Here is a 19,917-nt window from a genome sequence, read left to right as displayed (position 1 = left end):
GAGTGTTGGACATCTATAAAACAAGAAAGCATTAGTTATTCAAAGCTGAATCTATTGATTTACAAGGTACTGTCTAAATCAATACATAAAAGATTACCACTTTAGGAGATTGTACCATTCCAAGCATTATTTGTGCTGAAACAAAGCACAATTTTAATAATAAATTCTTCAAACTTTCATACATAATGCTTATGCATATAAATTTTAAAACAAGGAGAAAAAAAGGACTCAAGAAATTAGATTCTGAAAAATATCAAATAAAACACAAAACTTGTAACTTTGATCAAAGATGACCCATACAAGTAGCAAGCTGCATCTCTCTCCAAAGCAAAAAAACAAGAATATTCATGATATCCAGTCTAGCAAGACAGCATGTCCTAGTGGAACAGTGGGCTATCATTACAGTAATGGATCCAGGTTCAAGAGTCAACTTGCATCATTTTACAGGAATGCTTTTGTGCACTTACGTACCAGATATTCTGGACATCTTATGTCAGAATCCTAGTTCTGATCTCACATAATGTATCTCACATCCTATTTTTTCTAATTAAGCACTCTTAGACCAACATTCTATAATACAAACTGCACAAATTTCACACTACTTGAATAGTTTTGTTCATGTCTCTTAAACCTTAAGTGTGAAGAACCTTTCCATTTTTACCCAATCATAAGCTATGTATCAACCATGAGCTTTCATTAATAAAGTCCAACACGTTGTATCCACCTATCAAATTGCTAAATGTACATAATCTCATTGCTTGTGCTTATAATAGGTTGTTTTAAACCCATCTGTCAAGTCTCATCTAGCTTCCTCTCACCTCAACCAAGTATATAATGCTCCTAAAAAGGATTTTTTTAATTTTTCCTATATTTTTATTTCAAAACACATGACTTGCAGCAGACACCAAAAATGGTTTCACACACTTGGTGGGACCTTCTTAAGAATCCCTGGACTACTCCAGGGAACAGTTGATCTAAAAGTTAATGTGCGTTAGTGCGTGCAGGCATGTGTGTATAAGATTTTTGTCCTCTTCCAAATACACATCAAGCCTTTTGCCCACAATGAGCTGACTAAGAATACTGTGACAGATTCATAAATCTGTGTGCGCGTAAAATTTGTCTGCTTCTAAATGTACACCAAGACTTTTGACAACAAAGAGCTGAGAAAGAATACTGTTACGCATTTATAATGAAGTACAAAGCACAAAATAGCCCAACCAAATTCAGCAAATATTTGGTTAAAGATCATATCACATGACTTCCCTGGAAAAACCCTGAAGCATAATTTCATTGTCAGACTACTGCTGAAGTTTCAAAACTTCATAAAAAAAGTTCCTATTCTGTTTAAAGTCTAAAATGTAAGAAGGTCCTAAGGACTTGGATCAGCTGCATTATCGATGAGTAAAAAAAAACATGAGACATGAAAGATAAAATGAGGGCACCAAATAAAAGCAACTTATTTAATAAAAAAAGGTTACATAGTAAAATCTGAAATCACATGACTGTGTATCTCAATTCTCAATATCCATGAAGACACAGAACGCAAAGCAATTCCATCATCGATTTGCAAGTTATTAAAAAAACCACAAGCAGCACTCCTAAATTATGTGAAGGAAAAGATCCTAGTGGCCAGCATGACGCAGGGAAAGAGCAAAGGGACCTGGAAGAGAGCTCGAGTCAGGAGAGGGTTGTCGATGAGGATCTGCCTAGCCTCTTGCTGGTTTTGTTCTATCAAAGCCTACAAAAAAAAGAACAAAAAGAAAGAAAAAAGAGCATACTTTCATTTGACAGAAGGGAAGAATTTTTATTTCTTTGAGGAGACAAGAGCATACTTTCATTTGAGAGAGGATCATAGAGTTGGGCCTTGGACATGACTGCAAACTGTGAGGTGAAGCTGTTGGCCACTTGCTGCTGCTGCTGAGGCTGCTGTGCGGTCATCCTCCTCCTCTCTTCCAACTTCAAAACTATGGATCTCCCAAACACTTCTCTGGCAACCCAATAAATAAAGTAGGAAGACATAAATCATGGTTTGAGCAAGACAAGACTAGTTAGGGCTTAGGAAAATCTCATAATAAACTCGCTCAATTAGAGCTTTACATGCTCACCCAAGTTGTTCATATCACTGACCTCTGCGCAACTCTTATCACAATATTTCCACCATGAAAATTTCAGATATGGCTATATCATATACGTTTGTTAGGACAGAAGACCGGAGGAGTTTTAGACTATCGATAAACAAAAAAAATCTTGACTCAAACTAATTTGAGAACTGATAATAATGACATAGTAAAATTCAAATGCCTGCTAAGTCCTACTTCACAGAGGAAAAGCCCACAAGCCACGCAACAAATCCTACGCGGAGAAGGGGAAAAAAAAATAACTAATCCCATCAAAGGACAAACAGATCGTCATGATCAGTCATTTCAACATTAGCCCGTCAGAATTAGGTTCCCGTGACCTTCAAAGAATCAACAGGTGCGACCTCGAGGGTTTCCAAGGTCGAAATATTACAAATTCAGTCAGGAAATATTACATATAGGAAGAGGAAGGAGTAAAAAACGAAAGAATCATATTTCAAATCCAAGGACGAAGAAGAAGAAAGAGACGACAATGGTAGGGGTAGACGATGCACCTGTTCGCCGGCCCGGCGCTGCGGTCGTTGGCCGTTCGCGTGGAGACGGCAGGGCGGCAGAGGAGGAACAAGATTAGACGAGGAGAGGAAAGACTGGGCTTAAGGCACAAAGGTAAGGCTTCGGCGTCTATTAGAGCCCATCCAAACCTGAAGGCCCATATTACTTGGACCGGATCAGCATCGAAAGAGGATCGATTGTTAGTTGGATGGAGCTTATGATCTCTTTGTCCTCTTCACCGTTTATGATAGAGTAGCTATAAAAGGAGTAATCCTTATAAAAATGTATTTATTATCTGCTTTCTACGTATGATATACGTATTGTAGTCTTGTAAATTGCTTTCTTGTGTAGGATACTAAATACTGTGAGGAGATGACAATATCCAAGTGAACATTATACGCACAACCGCTAGCCTTCAAAGCTTATCCGACCTATCGAATTCTTCACCGCAATGAACACAGGAGGCCGAATAATAATGCCAGTTTCTTATTCTGCATGGCTTTCAGGAACGGGGCATCTTCAATTAAATGTACATTTCTCTAGTCATTCATTAAAAGAAAGAGAATTAGGATCTGCTTCAGGTGCTTTTTTTTGGGTCAAGTTGATGCTTGTTCGTTAGAAAAAGATTGAACCTTTTCTAGTTTTCTCGATGAAGAAAAAGATGGACAACATCAATCTCGTTTTGTTACATCTCAAATGACATACATATTGATCGTACTTAAACTTGAACTTGAGATTTATCACTCATGCAATGATATATATATATATACCAAATGTATGATTATGGCATAATATAGTAGCACAAGTACAACGCTCGGAACACTACAACCTTTCAATAGACAACTTGAAACAGAAAAGAGTATCTATGAAGAGAACACGCCCAAAGCATATCGTAATATCAGAATAAACAAAAGAGGTGATTCAAAGCCTACGTAACCTTATTTGAGCACCATGTTGAGGTTGAAGAGTTACAAGTTTGTGTGGAGAATGGGTATAAGATGGTGAAAGCTCAAATGAGAATCGTTGAAGGATCATACTTAGTCCCATCTTGGCTTCCAGCAATGCAAAGTTCTGGCCAATGCAGATTCGAGGACCCCCACCGAATGGAAAGAATGCGACCTGGTCTTTTGATGCCTTTGAAACCCCTTCTGCAAATCTCTCTGGATTGAACTCGTTGGCATCTTTGCCCCAGCAGTTTGGATCATGGTGAATGAAGATTACCGGCATCAAAAGCATCACACCTGGTGGGTAAATCACATCTCCAAGTTTCATTGTCTTGTATGTCTGCCTCTGGAGGAAAACCACTGGTGGGTATAGCCTGAGAACCTCATATAGAATCATTGTAACCTGCCACAAATTCCAGCAGATTGTTTCAGATGTTTAGATAATGACAAGTTTGGTAAGATCTCTCTGAAAGGTCAATCCAAAAACAAAAAGTAAAAGAACAGAATTCTCTGACATATAGTATAAGAAAAGAAAGTATCTAACTGACATCCTTGAGCTGTATTTCATTTAGAAACATGGAGGAACTATCAGACATATAGCAACATAAAACTAATAATATAAGAAACATGGATGTTTAGATACATAGATTAGCAGGAGCTGTATCTTTCTGACAATATGGTTTTTTCATTAATTAGATACATATGTTGAGGCTGAAGAGTTACATCATGAAGTCAACATTTTATAATATGATTCGAAAACAATGAAGCTAACATTCTATAATATGATTTGAAGTCACTCATCAAACATATAGCGACATTATAATTGGAAAAGCAACCCAAAATTTCAGTTAAAATGTAGGAAAGCTTCATCGTTTACTGGTTTGCTGAATCTGTAACTAAAGGTGCAGCATCAGGCTCCTGCTAATCCAGGACATGTGAAAGATCATTGACTTGCATTTTGTAAAGACATTGTTTACATAATTCAGATTTCAGATCCTTAACAAGGAACAGATTAACTCTCATTGCTTTATAGACATTAACAAAACTAAAATTTTAAAAAACTTATGTTTCCCTATTTGATTTTTTTTTTTGTTCTTTCTGGTCAACTAAGCAGGATAACAAAGAACAAAACTAAATCTTACATTCTTTAAGTGACTCAAGCCATCAAAATCTGGTTTGCGTTCTCCGAAGACTTGAAGAACCTCTTGCCTAGCCCGAATCTGCCAGCCTGGATGCATGCTCAAGACGATCATTGTCCATGTTAGCAGCACAGATGTTGTTTCTTGCCCTGCAAAGTAGAACAGCTTGCATTCCTCAATCACATCCTCTGTAGTCATCCCAGCATTCTTGTTCCCATGTTCTTGGTAGTGCTCTAAATTGGACTCCATCAATATGCCTAACAGGTCATCGTTGCTTGCTTGACCCAATTTTATAGCATGTTCCCTCTTCTTTATTATGCCTCGAAGAAGTGCTCGGACCTCTCTATTGACTGCTTTTATTCTCTTGTTCTTAGGGGTCGGAAGAAACCTGTATGATAACCATTAGTTAGCGATACCCTACATATTACTTGAAATTAAAGTTGGTTTAGCTCAATAGATTATGTGAAAAACAGAATTGAAGCAATCGGTTATTGTTTGTGTTAAGGAACCACCTGAAGATGGCAATAAAGACACGATTTTACTAAGTTATCCTAATTGAAACTTCTGCAACGAGTACCTGCTCTAGAAAATTTTACAAGTAATCATCAACTTCTGCAATCGAAAAAATGAGGAACGTTTCGATTCGTTATGTTATTGGTTGAGAGTCTGATAAAGAGGCATGGGATGCTTGTAACTGGGTGAGCAACAAAGCAAGCAGCAATCGACCAACTGCCTACTCAATAGAACCACTACACTAACCAGCATTCAGCTAACAATAAATGAAGAAACCAAAGGCAATAACTTACATGTAACCTGGGATGTATAGATTTTGGATAGACTGGACAAGGAGTTCAGCCTGCTCGGCTTGGAGTTGGAAAATTCGTCTTCCTTCTTCGTAACTGCTACCAAAAGCTGCTCGTGAAATGACATCTCCGGTGAAGCTTTGGAACTCAGGCCAAACATCCAACTCGTAACATGCCTCGGAGCCAACCAGGTTCTCCCACCTGCTCATCAGATCACTACAGCAAGCACAGAATGCTGGCAACATTCGCTGTAAATGATGAGGATAAGAGAAAAAAAGAGAAGTCAATTCGTTTCAATAGGCTTGAAGGAGGCCGACATTTTCACATAAACCAAGCTACAAACAAGATTGTCTCTAATAGGGGCAATGAGTCACCTTCAACTTCTCAACATGGAAAGCAGGATTCATAATCCTCCTATGTTTCACCCACTTTTCGCCTTCGTACGAAACAAGTCCTCTAAAGAACCTTCCGAGGAGGATTCCTTTGGGCTTACCAAAGTGGCCGAACTTGTTGGAAAGAACCTCCCTCACCAACTCGGGATCCATAATCGTCACTCGGGGTACTGGTCCAAACCAAGTGAAGCATATCTTGCCTGCATGGATTCACGAGTCCTTCGTCAAGATCCTCTCTAATAGGCAATAAATCAAACAAGTTGATCGCACGCATCAAATATCTCGAAAACAACGTCGAAAAAGAGAGGCTTACCGTACTCGTCGATGGCGCGACGGAGAAAAGGGAGGACGCGAGGGACGATGTTGTGGGTGAGAGGCATGGGCGTGGAGAGCGCCTCTTTGTCGAGCCGCACGTTCTCCTTGAGATCGCCGTTGGGGAAGCGGTAGGGGGTGCCGTTGAGCCCCTGCGCCCGGAGCGCGCGCTCCAGCCGCCTCGGCGTCCACCACGCCCAGTTCAGCGTCCTCAGCGCCCACACCAGAAGCAGCAGCCCGCCCACACCCCACACGAGGCTCCACGCCATGTCTTCTGACACGGAATCACCCACGGCCATGGACTTACAAGAGACGGCCGGCGCGTCCATTTCCTCGGATGACGGGGTACATTAGATCTTTCGACGGTCAAAGTTGGCAACAAGGACCGGGATGACTTCAGCGCTTACGTTACTGTTCTTAGACATATCCACAATTTCATATATATATATATATATATATATATATATATATATATATATATATATATATATATATATATAGTAAATTTTCGAAAAAAAAACTTATTTTTTAGATTTTTCTGGGAAATACCTCTTTTCCTCTTTTTTTTCTTATCCATAAGTTGATGAACGAGTCTTGTTATAATATTTTTATACAACAATAACTTAGATTAATTATTTATGAAAATTATAAATATTATATTAATATCTTTTACAAACTCATATGTACTATAACAATATAGTATTTTAGAATGTTTATATTGTATATATTTATTTAGCTCAAATAAACTAATACTAATGTTATACTAAAATTTATAATTGCAAGGGACGTAAATATAATATATGTAAAAGCTTTTCTTTCATATTGCTTCCAAAAACTAGTCATAATCGGCCCCGCCCGGCTTGCAATTTGGCCCATCCAATCCATGAGAAGGTCTGAATCGAACCCAAATTGATTCGAAATTGGGATTGATTTTTCAGCAAAATATGAGAAATTAACTGTTATATTTCAATGCCTAGAAATTGAAATCGAAATCAAAATTAACTGTTTAAAATGGTTAAATATGAAAAAAATATATAAAAGATAAATATGTGTCATCGGTTAATACTTCATATTTGGATTTAATCGGAATTTTAGTTGAATTGAAACTAAGCTAGTGATTTCAAAACCATTATCACCCCTTATTTTCTTTAAAAAATACAATAACAACATTGAAACCCAAAGTGGTCGGATTGTTAATTTAAAATTTTTTATAATTGTTAACGAACTCTCGATCTGACCCTCAATGTACAAAATTGTCTATGCGATTGATTGTTGGATAACGAGCATTTGTCGAGTCGGGTTGAGTTTGCACCTTATCCCATGGGCACGATCTTCTTTCTTGACGAGTGGCTTGCTTCTTCATCACTGGGTTCCTGCACACATGCCGAGGTTGGGAGGAGAATTTTCCAACTCAACCCCTTGAAAGTTAAGTGAGTATGAAGTAAAGTTTTTTTATAAAAGGAAAGAAACACCTTGACCCCTCGCTTGATACCGATCATGAGGCATTTATACTTACGCTCGAGGGTCGATCGTACATGATCTGACGATGGTGACCGACTTCTCAGATGATCAACTTGTACCTTTGTGCGAGCACCGATCGACCTACACTGAACGACATCACCCCGCACCGTTCCGAACTTTTCGGAGTGACCTTCTATCGTACGACGCTGTCTTGTGCGGCTTTGGACAATACGGGAAGGGGCGACCGTCGTCCCGAGTCTAAGGTGGCACATCCGATGTGATGTTCTATCTTAGTCCCGAGGCTCCATGTCCGCACTAACGTGTTTGCTGCTGATTATACATCCACGAGGATGATACCGAAATATGCCTTATCAATAATATATAATAAAAGTATGATTTGAAGTATGAAGTCACCAAGTAAGTTTTGTAAGTTATGCCTTGGGTAAGTATGAAGTCTAAACATCATTTTCATTAGTTGGATGTGGATGCAAAGTAGAAAGCTGACAAAGCAATTACTAGTTTGAGCCAAATGGTCTATATCTTAGTAATCAAAGTATAACAAACAAGAAGAACAAATATATAATAGTAGAATCCACTGATCAAATGAGACATGATGGCCACCTTCTTAATGATCAACCAACCACTTTAATCAAGTAAAAAGCTTATTAAGGGTTCTGATTAGTCACTTTAATTGTCTTTTTCTATTCAAAATAAAGTTAAAATAAGAGAGAGAGAGAGAGAGAATGAAGCCTAAGGTTAGAGGGCACAATAAGAATCCAGCCCTTAGGGTTTAGCTGTGGCCTCAGCTTAAAAAGGAGGCCATAACCTAAGCCTGGACTCTAGCGGTGGCCTTCGTAATCTGGTGCTGCGCCTCGGCTGAGGAGCTCTTCTTCGATTTCGTCCCTAATTCGCTGTAAAACTTTGGATTTTGAGCTCGCCGTCATCGTTATCGTCCTTGGTTCGTTCTCCGTAAGTTTGTAACTCGGTATTCCTAACTTTTATGCCATCGCGGCATGTTTCCCCTACTTCTTATATCCATCTGTTCGTCGTTGTTTTCTTGTTTGTTTCCTTGGATCCTCTATGACTTTTTATTAAAGGTTCTCTCTTTTTATTACTTGGAGATCTGGATGTCCTTCTCGATCTCGCACATCTTTTTTTATCAAATGTAGCGTATGCCTCGGTTTGTCATCGAATTATGTGTTTCGTCTCTGTTCTTCTGTGAATTTTTCGTGACATGGAGGGTCTGGTTTTGACTTTATTATAATACGAGGATCTTCACTTTGATTGTTGACCAGAATTGCTGGAAAGATGGGAGGTCAAACATCACGCCGTGGGTGTCGTCCCTCCCGATTCATTACGACGGCAATAAGAAACGTGCTTGCCTAGTTGTCTTTTCCCGTGTTATTGTGTATGTCCCCGCTTCTTGCTTGTTTTGATCTATGTTGAACTTTTTGCGGAAGAGGATAAAGGTTGAATTTTGATTCTTTGTTCCTTCTCTCCAATTATCATAAGATTTACGTTGCTATTGTAAGATTCTTTCTAGTCGTATTTTTATGCATACTTTTGTGCAGGTAACACGAACTGAAGCCAATTGTTTGGTTTAATGACTCAATTATATTGGATTTGAAGTGGTGATAATGTACATTGAGCTCGACTTAAAGAGATACTGCACTGTGGAGGAAGTTGGGGAAATCATAATGAACGTTAGAATTATTGCTTTCTATCAATTGATGCAATTTTGTCAGGTGATTCCCTGTTTTTTCATACTCCTTTGCTTTGGTTATACTTTATTTTGTGCCCATTGCAAACTGTAGTATATATCCTTTGGAATTGTCCTATGTTATGCATCTTGTCCTGTCAACACAAAATGTTGTTAGGTTCTGATCCATTATTATGATTTCTTCTCCACTTTTGATTCCTTTTAAGGGTTATGCTGATCATTGTATATATTAATCCTTCATGATTGAAATTCTTGACTTCCTCTTAATTCATATGAGTATTGTTCTTCTATAATCAGAGGCAAACAAACTAAATAGTATGTAGAATTAATTATATTTTGTGATATATCATGTCTCATGACAATTTCGGCTTATATTGCTGAAATGCAGACAACTGTTTGCTTTTTTGTTTGATGATAGTTTGGCCAAAATGAGCTTATTTAGAAATCAGTTCATTAGTGAAATGTGCTTATCCTTACAAAGATATTTTGATTTGTGCTATAGTTTTTTCTATTCTTTATGTACATGCTATATATTACTATTTTTATATTCATAATGTCTATAAGATGATCCTTGTCTTTTGTTTGGATGCCTGTATGTATTGGATAGTATATTTTCTTGGTTCGTACTCTTTATTTCCTTCTTATTTGAGCTCTTATATATTATAACTCTATTGATCTCGTCCTTCCAAATGCTAGGCTGAGTACTTCCGCCAGTTGCTTAAGCCTGTAACGTAGTTTCAAAGTAAGCTGGGCTATAATATCCTCTTTAGTCATCGATCTGGCATAAGAATAGTGATAGATGCAAGATTCGGAAGATAATACATTGGTGACATATAATTTGCTACCACACAATCTTTTCTAAAGTGATAATCTGGTAAGATATTCGGAAGCACATAGTAACTTTTGGAGACACAAAAGGTGTCAGCTAGCTTAGTTGATAAATACTTTGATAGTCTATCGCAAGGTCTTGAGACTGAATCCTGTCTTGGTCACTTACTCAAAAAAAAAAAAAATTGGAGACACATTTGAAAGCCATATACTTCTGCCTGCTGAAGACCATCCAACCATCCCCATTTCGGCAGCAAAGGATCCAATAATCTTTTGTCTCCATGCACGGAGACCCAAGATATTTTGCAGGAAATGTACCACCCGCTCATCCATATGAAGTGGGTGGCTACACCAACATCTATACCAATGGTGTTCCTACCCTTACCTTTGGTGCTGCTCAACCTGGGAGAAAATATGAAATTCCTGGTACATTTAGTAGATTCAAGCACCAACTCTCTGAAACCTGCCCCAAGAACTTCATTTTTGATCAGATGGACAACACAAATCGGGTCATGTCCCACCCTGCTCTGGTTCACGAGTTTGGTTCCTCAAACTTCCATGTTGGTGCTGCATGTGTTGAAGAATATGACAAAATCATTGGCAGAAATACTGATATTAAAGAAGAATGTTCATCATCTTTCAAAGAAGACACTGAAGATATTAATGCACTGCTTAGTTCAGAAGAAGAAAATGATGAAGATGACGATGTAATCAGCACCGGTAGGACTCCTGTCTACAACCAGGATGACAATTTCCCAGACTCACCATGCTTCATGGAAGATCTGGGATATCACACATTGGGAAATGCTTCCAGTCACAAGTCAACTTTGAACAGTGTCGATAGAAAGAGGGATAGGATGAAAAAGATGGTTGAAGCTCTCAGGGGTATTATACCTGGAGGAGATCAGATGGACACGACGGTCGTCCTTGATGAAGCTGTTAGATATTTGAAATCCCTCAAGTCAGAAGTTGAGAAACTCGGAATACAGGACCTTGATGACTAAATTCATGGGAATTCTGATGATCCTAGTTCCATTGCTGGAGAATAAAAGAAGAGGCATCGTATTGGAGTTCCATATAACAAAGTAGCCGTATTACTATTCTCTCTCTGTAATGCCTATCCAAGGAAAGGACCATCTTTTTTTTACTGTGTTGGTGGGCCTTTGTTGTTGCCCATGATGTTATGATTCTGAAGTGTGAGGTTTGTGTTCTCAGAGGTGCCTTTGTGTCTCCCTCCTTTAATATGTCTTTATGTTCTTAGGATGTTATCTGATGTTATCATGTTGGCAAGTACTTTCTGATGTCTGGTCATAGCACTCCCTATATTTATAGCTCCACTTCATTTTAAGTGGGCATCCTTTTCATTCATGTTGTAAGTGCCTTCCTTGGGAATATGGTATCTTTGCCATTTCTTTTCTGCTTATCAATATTATGGATTTTGGTACTCGTATACAGGTATTTTAAGATTTGAGATCATCAATGTGTTTTGTTATGTGAAATGTGTATCAGTAGTTGAAGGAAGTTGATTATGATATCCGAGGAGTAGCAAGCTTTGCCTTCTGTTTCATTCTTTATGCTGTTCCAAGGGCTCAAAAGGAGGAAAGGATGACCAGGAACAACAAGCTTTTCAGAAGCCTGTGCTGTCTGCTCTGAATTCTGAATTCACCCTAATTGTAATTTAGATTCCCTTGGTATTTCTTTTTCCCTCTCCAAGGGTTTGTTTTCCAGATGAGCCTCTCACCTAGTTCTGTTGTTCCTTTAGCCAGTCTTCAGTTATAATTATGAGTTGCTTTTTTGTCATGATATCTGAAGTGCTATTTTTCTCGTTAAGATCATAGGGTATATGATCTTTGAGTAATTTGCAAACTAATCATACATGTCTCGAGCCATGTGAACAGTTTTAGGATTGTTAACATATTCATTACTTATGCTTGTCAAATGAGAAGGCAAGGTGGATGTTTGATAGTTTTGTTTAATCCAGAAAGCTACTCGATGCAGAAGAAATGCTGTATTGTTATGTTTGTGTTTTGGTTCTTAACTTACAGAGTCAAGCTGTGGTGAAATATATGAGGAACATTAGTGGATTCTCTTTATTGTTTTCACACTTGTTTCCTTATGCCAGCTTTCCTTTATTCTTTACTCAATGTTTCCATTAATATGCATCATGATTTTTCTCTTTTTTTTCTTTTTGAAAAATAAGATCTAATACACAATGCTTTCACATTATCTAATATAATTAATATGTTGTGTAGGCTCGGGAGCTAGTTTGTTCGGTTGAGATACACGCATCGGGCCCTTTTTTTTTAGCACCAATTTGATAAGGAATATTTGATCGGACAGACTTATGAACGTAAGGGCTGTGACTCGGATTTTTCACACAACCACGTGGGTCTACTTTTATGAAAGCAAAAACACCCAACACTGTGCTGATTCCAAAGTGGTACCTGAGTCACCCGACACAACACTACACTCATGAACATTTCCACTCTCTGTCAACAGTCTCTCTAGTGTTGTTCAGCATCCCAATAACAGTCTAGAGAAAGCAGCCTTGGCCATGGTTTGCACTGCTTCAACTGCTGAAATAATTGCATGCCTTCCTTCCATTGTCATCTGAGTAAATTATGGGCATCCTCTTCTCATGTTAGTGCTGCTTGAGAAAATGGAAAAGAGGGATGCCTATTTGGCTTTCATCAGTTCTTGAGATAAAAAAGACTTGGTGCTTCATGGTAAGTAGTAAGAATGGTGGCTTTTACAGTGATAGCCAATAAAACTATGGTCAGACTGACTGTATTTGGGATTCTGTAACATATGAAACTCACAATATGATGTGGAAACGATTTTAAGTGGAAGAGACAGAGTACTGTTAATCCTTGCACATGCAAAAACCTTCAAGAAATTGCATCTGCATGGTCACAAAAACTAATTAGAATTAAATGGATTTTTAGTTTTTGGAGAAAGTACAATCTTTCCAAGTGTCACTGCAAAGGCCATTTGTTTCCCAGGGAGCTCTTGACTTGTCCTGTCGTGGAGACCACTGACCGGATCGTCTTTAGGCTTGTGGTTGCCATCCTTGAGGCAGACGTCGTCGAATAGCATAAAATGCCTTCTGTTAGAAGCCTTGAAGATGAAGCTATAACCTCAAAAGTAGATAGGCGTTCCTTTCACGGAGGGATTCTACTGGTGCATGAGGATTTCATTTCGCATGCATGAAAGTTACTCTCAACCCGAACATCTCAATGCACTTCATGTACGACAAAAGTTGAGACCACAGAACAAGAAACTGCATGCGACGAAGCCATATCATGGTTGGCTGCCGTCGACCATGGAAGGAACGATGTCCTGCAGGAGACCGTAGTCGGGGAAGTGAGACTGCTGGAGCGAAGGCAGTAGGCTCGCGAGGAACACATTAGGGTTCGTGTTCCCTTGCTGGGTGTCGATGCTGTTAAGTTGCGGGATTTGGTGCATCATGAGCTCCTGGCAGAAGCTGGTCGACATCATGGGAAGAGATGCTATCAGGTGTGTGCTCCCTCGAGCTGTTGCAGGGTTCTGATGATTGTGTTTGCCTTCGTAGGTGGTAATCACGATCGTGGGATCTTGATGGGACCTCTCCACCCTCTTCTTCACCGGGCACTTCTGAGTCGTGCAACGATAGTAGCTTCTGTACAGATATGTTGGTTCGGCGGTAAGGATGCGACCAAACATGGCACGAGCTCTCATGCTTACGGTTTGACTTACCTCGGATAAGGGCTGTTCTTGACTGCTTTCTGGCCATATTTCCTCCACCGGTAGCCATCGTCGAGATGATCAACCTCGCTTTTGGTCACGAAGGCGAAACGGGGCTGCCTTTGCCTTTTCTCTCCTTTCTTCTTGGTTTTATTCCTGTTGCATCCAGTTTCAAGCGATCAGACCGTAGGAAGCGAATGATTCAGCTGCTACAGTGTCGGAATATAGTTGGATGTTCATGCATTGATGATCCCCGGCTGCGCCCCGAAAGCTAAAGACCTCAAGGGAAATACTTTGGGATCGAAGAACAGAATCAGGCAAGACCTTAAGGCTGGCTCGAGTCAAAAAGCTTAATGTGTCGAAACATAGAGGTCGAGATCACACAAGTGAGAGAACAAATCCCAAAGAGATTAGGATTTTTCATCATACTAGTGGAAGAAAGATCTCTGCCAAACCAAACCCCATCTACGATTGAAGTTGCCACCGTCCAACACAATCAAACCTTTAGGCAGAGCAGAAAGTGAAAAGCAGGAAAAGGCAAAAGGAGACTTTTCAGTTTTCATGAGAACTCACACTTTCTTAGACGTATCGCCCCCTTCATCATCATCCTTGGCTTGTTGCTCCTCCTCCTCCTCATCCTCCTGCTTCAGCTGATCCTTCTTACACCGTTCTCCGTCCTCTTCGCCTGCTGCCTCAGTGGACGATGAAGAGACCGAAGAATTCGGTGTCAGCGGGGTCGCACCTCCACCGCACCCGTAACGAGCATAGTCGTTACCACCAGTCATCAGCTCACGGGACGCCGTCCCACCGGAACCAACCACACCTGACGGCGCCGAACATGACAAACCCAAATCTCTACCTAGCGAGTCGTAGTCCATTGCCGGGCCATGCAACAAGTCGGTGAAGCTCAGGAGCGGCGACACTGCCTGCAGGTGGAAGTCGCGAGGACCAGGGTCTGCTGCGCCGCCCGGTGGCTTCTGGGAGAAGAGCGCCGACAACTCGTCATGTAACAGGAAGTGGTAATGCTCCCTCCCCTGATCTCCAGCCATGGACAGTGCGCCAGAGACGTGGTAAACGAAGAGGAGACGAGGTTGGTCCGAGAGAGAGAAAGAGGAAGACTCTTCCGTTGCTCCCTTCATACTATGCATATAAATAAGCTTCGATCCATCGCTTCCCTGCGCAATAATTTGGCAGGCGTTTTACGCAGGCGACGAGGACTCGTCCACGATCACAAGACGAGCTCGTGGTGGGGGATACCGATGTCAAATTCCATGGCTCTTCGGACGCGTGCCAGTTGTGGAGCACCGGCAATTGACCAGCCCTCAGCACGTGGGAGACCGGGCGCTGACCCGGCGCACGGCTGACGACGTGTGGGCGTCAGAACCCCCCCGTCTCGGTGGTGGGAGGGTTGACCGCGGGGCCGCAGACGGTAAGATCGAGGCGAGGAAAACATCAGACGGTCGGTGACGGCAGCCCCGGTGGTGGTGTGAAACCCACCGGCTTAACGGTGCGGTTCACGTGCGGACACTGTTGCGGTCTCGGCGCCGCAGAAACGCGTTTTTTGTCTCCGGCTCGGTGTCGGGTTGGCAACGACCGATCGAGAGTGAGGCTCACGTTTGGGTGACACGCAAAGAGGCTGGCAGACATCGGCGAAGCTTCTCGGTCACCGACTCGTCGTGTCTGGATTCGTGAACAGAGCCGTTTCACCCGCAGGCCACAGTTTCAAGCCGCAACATTTGCTACGCTTTGGATTTAGAACTGCAAAGACATGTCTTCGGCAGCATCCATGGTGGCATGTAGGTGATGTGGCGAAAAAGAATCTCTCAATCAAAATCTGACACATAAGGTAAACGATCATGACTCGTCTCATCTTTTCTAGATCACAATCCATGCACGATCAGCTTGGATCTCAGCCATTTCCAGAAGAAGATGATAGAGAAATAAAAGGGTTCCTTTCCCACGGCTGGACTCGTGTCACCGAGCTAAGGTTTGAATTTAATTGATGGATGTGCGTACCTACCCCGATCATCATAGTTGATTAGAATGCGCTCTACGTATTATATAGTTTTGGTTTGGAAAATTATCCTCAAATTTGTTATATAGATTTATTTAAGAAGGGCTAAATTTATAGATAGGTAAACTGATGATTGTTGCCTAATCAATCTTGACTATTTTGAACTACGTGATGGACATATGTGACAATTAGTACCACAAAACAATATATTGGTTCTCCGATGCCTAAGTTATTAGAGAGTTTGAAATAGAATGATCCATTGAAAAGATAAGGAAAGAAAAATAATATATTATTTATAGTTGATGCTTCTCGATAAATTCAACACAAAGGTTATTGACTTGATCATCCAGCTCAATAATCATCGATATTATTGGTGTCAACAACTTTAAGCCGTGGCCTCGGGACCAACATGGCTAGATTCGGGTCCGAATGATTCAGAATCTTCCTGGACGACCCCGGAGATCGCTGAGGTGGTCGACTGCGGTGGTCCGATCGCAACGGGACAGTCGTCCCCTCTGGTTGGGAACTCCTCGCCCGGGCACGCAGTGGGAGGCACTTCGTCTTCGTCCCTGCACACAGGTCGGGTCGGGAAGCTCGACCCGACCCATTCGACGATCAAGTCAATGGATAATCACGGGGGGTTTTTTGTCTTTATTTTTCCCTCTTCCCCCAATCTCCTCCCCTCGAGCCGAACGCGAGGGTTTTTATAGGGAAGCTTACTGTTGCCTGATGTACCCGCTTGTATGGAATAAGATCGTGCTCCTGGTAACGTCTGACACCGGTGTTGGTGTGGCATAAAGGACCGGTCTTGCGCAGGACGTGACGAGCTCCGGTCGTCGTCTTGATCTGCCTCAATCAGGCACTGTCAGGTCAATCGAGACGCAAGGCGTCATCCGAGAGCAACTGACGTTAACCCGTTGTTCCATCACTATTATTGTCCTCGGATATGACTAATCTAATATAACAATGGTTGACATGACATATCTAACATGATGATCGTCAATGTAATCGACCTAGCATAATAGCTATCGGCATAATCGATTCGATATAACGATCGCTTATATGACCAATTTAATCTTTTGTATTACGCTACATCATGCTTACACTTGCATCGATATCAACATGTCAAGTGGGTGGGGAGAATGATTTGGCCTCTTCAACTAACACCTCTATTATATCTTACATTTATGGGTGCAAACGTTAGTCTTACGGTATCCAAATCATTTCATAGTGGATTATGCCATTCTTATCACACCTGACATCTTTTTTTGTGTGTCTAGAATAGAATCATGGATAGAGAATGGTGTTATTTCCATTGGGGAAGAAAAGGAAGGTTGGATGTGATCGATGACTTGGGTTTAGAATAATGACACGAAAACTGAATCGATTTGATTGAAACCTAACAACATCGAGATGCGTCTAAATCGAACCTAACCTCGAGCAACTTGTGAGCCAATCATCACGACAATTGGCCCGACCAAATAGGACAGTCAAAGGGCATCAAACATCGTGTGCCAACGTTGTTTCGTCTCCGTATTCCATTCATGACATTTGACTTTGTACGTTTGTGTCGAATAATTATACTGCTTTCTTCATCACTCATATAGGATGGATGTTTACACTACTCGTTAGATTTCACTTACTGTTATATTATTATCACATCTTATAAAAATCGATGGTGCAAGTTTTTCTGAATTCTTCTCTAATGTAAATAACATTTGACAATACGTACTGTTCAGTCTACGTAGATTTGAATGAAATGATGGAGAGACCTGGATGGAGTTTTCAATCACCTTTCTATCCGTCCAATGGATAGATTCATCATCGGCAACCTGTTTGAAATTGCATCCACGATCGACTGCTGGAAACATGCGGCAAATGAACGAGAAATCATCGGTGTGACAACGTTGACGTTATTGCGGTGTATTCATTGTGCATGGAGCAGTTGCGTGGGCTCTACGTCTATTCTCTCTCTCAGACCTCCTTCTAGAGAGAGAGAGAGAGAGAGAGAGAGAGAGAGAGAGACGGAGAGAGAGAGAGCTTGAGATTGTTGACTGAGTTGGAAGAGTCGTCTGGTTGGTGGGGTTTGGTATTTGGTTGGGGGCCGTCACCATCGGAGGTAAGGTCAGCACAGGGACGGCAACAGTTAGTCCTTTGCGTGGAGGAGAAGGAATGAGAGGTGAATCGATGGATTCGACGTCAATGCCACCTGCTCTGCACCAGTATCGTGTGGCTCCTCCAAAGCCAGCAATCTCTCAGACGGTTATCAGCTGCTCGATTTGTCTTCTCTTCCTTCCCATGCATTTACTGCTGCTAGTTTTGCTACATCGAAGCTTAGAATTGAAGCTGACACAAACGTTTCTATGTTTTTGGGGATGTCAACGATGCTTGGACCACATTGCAATCAGAACTGCCCGTCATTTAGATCTTAGTTTCAAGTAGGCTCTTCAAGATTGGACTGGTCATTTGGCAGGTGAATTGGTTTGGATGTTCACAAAACCTTTGCACTGTTGTTCTTGCTGGAGACTGGAGATGCCTTTTCTCAGAAACTACACTCTCTACTCCAAGAACTGAAGGCTTGGTTTTCGTAAGCAGTCATGGAGAAGCTGAAAAGAGAGAGAGAGAGGGGTGGATGCAAGCAATCCAACTGAGCTTTGCAAACGTCCACCTCTTTCCTTGGGAACAGCTGAGCCCTGACAAGAGCAAGGTGGATGGAGTTTCCTTTCTTCTTCTTCTTCTTCCTCTCCGTCTCTCTTTAATCATTATAGTTGACATCATTTGCTGCATGGAACCAATTGGCACAGGAAACGGGGCCCTACTTCATGTGATTCATTCATATAACAAGCCATAGGCCATTTCTTTAGGGGATTTGGTAGTCCATCCAGTCATCGGTGCACAAGCTTCCATAACGCACGTCAAAAGATCGTTAGAGACATCAATATTATAAGGATAGCTGGTGGTGTGCTTTTTGACTCGCTCGTCTTCTTCTGACGATTGGAGGAAGACAGACTCACTGCAAGTCTCAACCACTGATTTCACACTGCACCCCCTGAATTATGAGCGTTCAATTGTGTCCAACATCATCGATCAATGTGCATGAAAGTTGAAATGCTTTGGTGCCATTTGATTTCACATTTCCTACATTGGCAACAGAAAAGTTGGGTTCATTACAGGATTCAAACTCATAACCTCATAATTGCGTACGATGTGGCTTAATCGTTAAGATGTCTATCGTCTCGAAACTAAGCTTTTCTTTGAGTTTTCACTTCTCGAGACTATATTTATTTTGCACACTACTAAACTAGTGTTTGAGATATAAGCGTTGCCATCGTAAGAGCTACAAGTTTGGGACGTCACGAGGCAGATGGGTTCGAAATTGGGTCAATCGGTTTGACGAGGCCTAATGTGGAGGCAATATGCTCAAAAGCAATGGATCTCAGCCCATTTAGCTCCGGGTTTATTCGTCCGATGGGATCACAGCTTGGTCAGCGGTGTGAGGAAGGCAAGCGACATCTTCTTGTGAGAGTCCCAACCTGCACCCTGCCGCACTCACATACAAGGTTTATCCTCTCCATTGAAAGCTTCGGGGCCAGTTTATAGGCATCTAATGACCTTACCAAGAACTCCACTACCATTTAGATACATTGGCAAACGATACTGCAGCTCACCGGAGAGAGAGAGAGAGAGAGCACATGCATACGAAGCTTCTATCGCTCATGAGTGCCGGTGGATGGACTTGGGGCTGCAGACTGTAGCTTGAATCCGAGACAAGAGGCAGCGAAACATGGAGATGAGTTCGTCTTTAGACGTTGTCGTACATGACCACCAGAAGATCTCGGGAGCAGCAAAAGCTACTCCATTTCCCTCCGTCTTATCAGGTAATATTAGCTGAGGGGAAGACCAGAAAGCAGAGGCGAAAGAACACAGCGGCGGTTGCTTTCGCCTCTTCCT

The 19,917-nt window shown here is 41.4% G+C and overlaps 2 protein-coding genes and 1 long non-coding RNA gene across 3 annotated transcripts; 1 reads left to right on the top strand and 2 right to left on the bottom strand.

Annotated features, from left to right (window-relative positions):
• Positions 1-3,374: 3,374 nt before the first annotated feature.
• On the bottom strand, positions 3,375-6,564 carry LOC135679542 (cytochrome P450 CYP72A616-like). Its single transcript, XM_065193410.1, has 5 exons — positions 6,222-6,564; positions 5,891-6,108; positions 5,520-5,764; positions 4,717-5,101; positions 3,375-3,977 (listed from the first exon to the last, which is right to left on the bottom strand). Exons 1-5 carry the CDS (start codon positions 6,547-6,549, stop codon positions 3,552-3,554), a joined length of 1,602 nt encoding a protein of 533 aa, XP_065049482.1. The 5' UTR covers positions 6,550-6,564; the 3' UTR covers positions 3,375-3,551.
• A 1,868-nt stretch (positions 6,565-8,432) lies between these two features.
• On the top strand, positions 8,433-11,597 carry LOC135679541 (uncharacterized). Its single transcript, XR_010515283.1, has 4 exons — positions 8,433-8,650; positions 8,977-9,089; positions 9,253-9,426; positions 10,098-11,597. It is a non-coding gene; the product is annotated as an uncharacterized LOC135679541 (long non-coding RNA).
• Positions 11,598-13,448: 1,851 nt separating this feature from the next.
• On the bottom strand, positions 13,449-15,131 carry LOC135679540 (WRKY transcription factor 71-like). The gene is made up of 3 exons (XM_065193409.1): positions 14,526-15,131; positions 13,965-14,108; positions 13,449-13,887 (listed from the first exon to the last, which is right to left on the bottom strand). Exons 1-3 carry the CDS (start codon positions 15,098-15,100, stop codon positions 13,530-13,532), a joined length of 1,077 nt encoding a protein of 358 aa, XP_065049481.1. The 5' UTR covers positions 15,101-15,131; the 3' UTR covers positions 13,449-13,529.
• Between the last annotated feature and the right edge of the window lie 4,786 nt (positions 15,132-19,917).

Source organism: Musa acuminata, chromosome BXJ1-7 (genome assembly GCF_036884655.1).
Source record: "Musa acuminata AAA Group cultivar baxijiao chromosome BXJ1-7, Cavendish_Baxijiao_AAA, whole genome shotgun sequence".
Taxonomy (NCBI): domain Eukaryota; kingdom Viridiplantae; phylum Streptophyta; class Magnoliopsida; order Zingiberales; family Musaceae; genus Musa; species Musa acuminata.
This window is presented reverse-complemented; position numbering and strand designations above follow the sequence as displayed.

Bases quoted from the DNA above. Each gene is read 5' to 3' on its own strand.
- LOC135679542 (XM_065193410.1), bottom strand. From the start codon at position 6,549: ATGGACGCGCCGGCCGTCTCTTGTAAGTCCATGGCCGTGGGTGATTCC. The intron at 6,109-6,221 runs GTAAGCCTCTCT...GAATCCATGCAG, and splicing joins TCGCGCCATCGACGAGTACG to GCAAGATATGCTTCACTTGG. The intron at 5,102-5,519 runs GTAAGTTATTGC...GTTATCATACAG, and splicing joins CTATACATCCCAGGTTACAT to GTTTCTTCCGACCCCTAAGA.
- LOC135679540 (XM_065193409.1), bottom strand. From the start codon at position 15,100: ATGCATAGTATGAAGGGAGCAACGGAAGAGTCTTCCTCTTTCTCTCTC. The intron at 14,109-14,525 runs GTGAGTTCTCAT...TGGATGCAACAG, and splicing joins GGCGATACGTCTAAGAAAGT to GAATAAAACCAAGAAGAAAG. The intron at 13,888-13,964 runs GTAAGTCAAACC...ATATCTGTACAG, and splicing joins AAGAACAGCCCTTATCCGAG to AAGCTACTATCGTTGCACGA.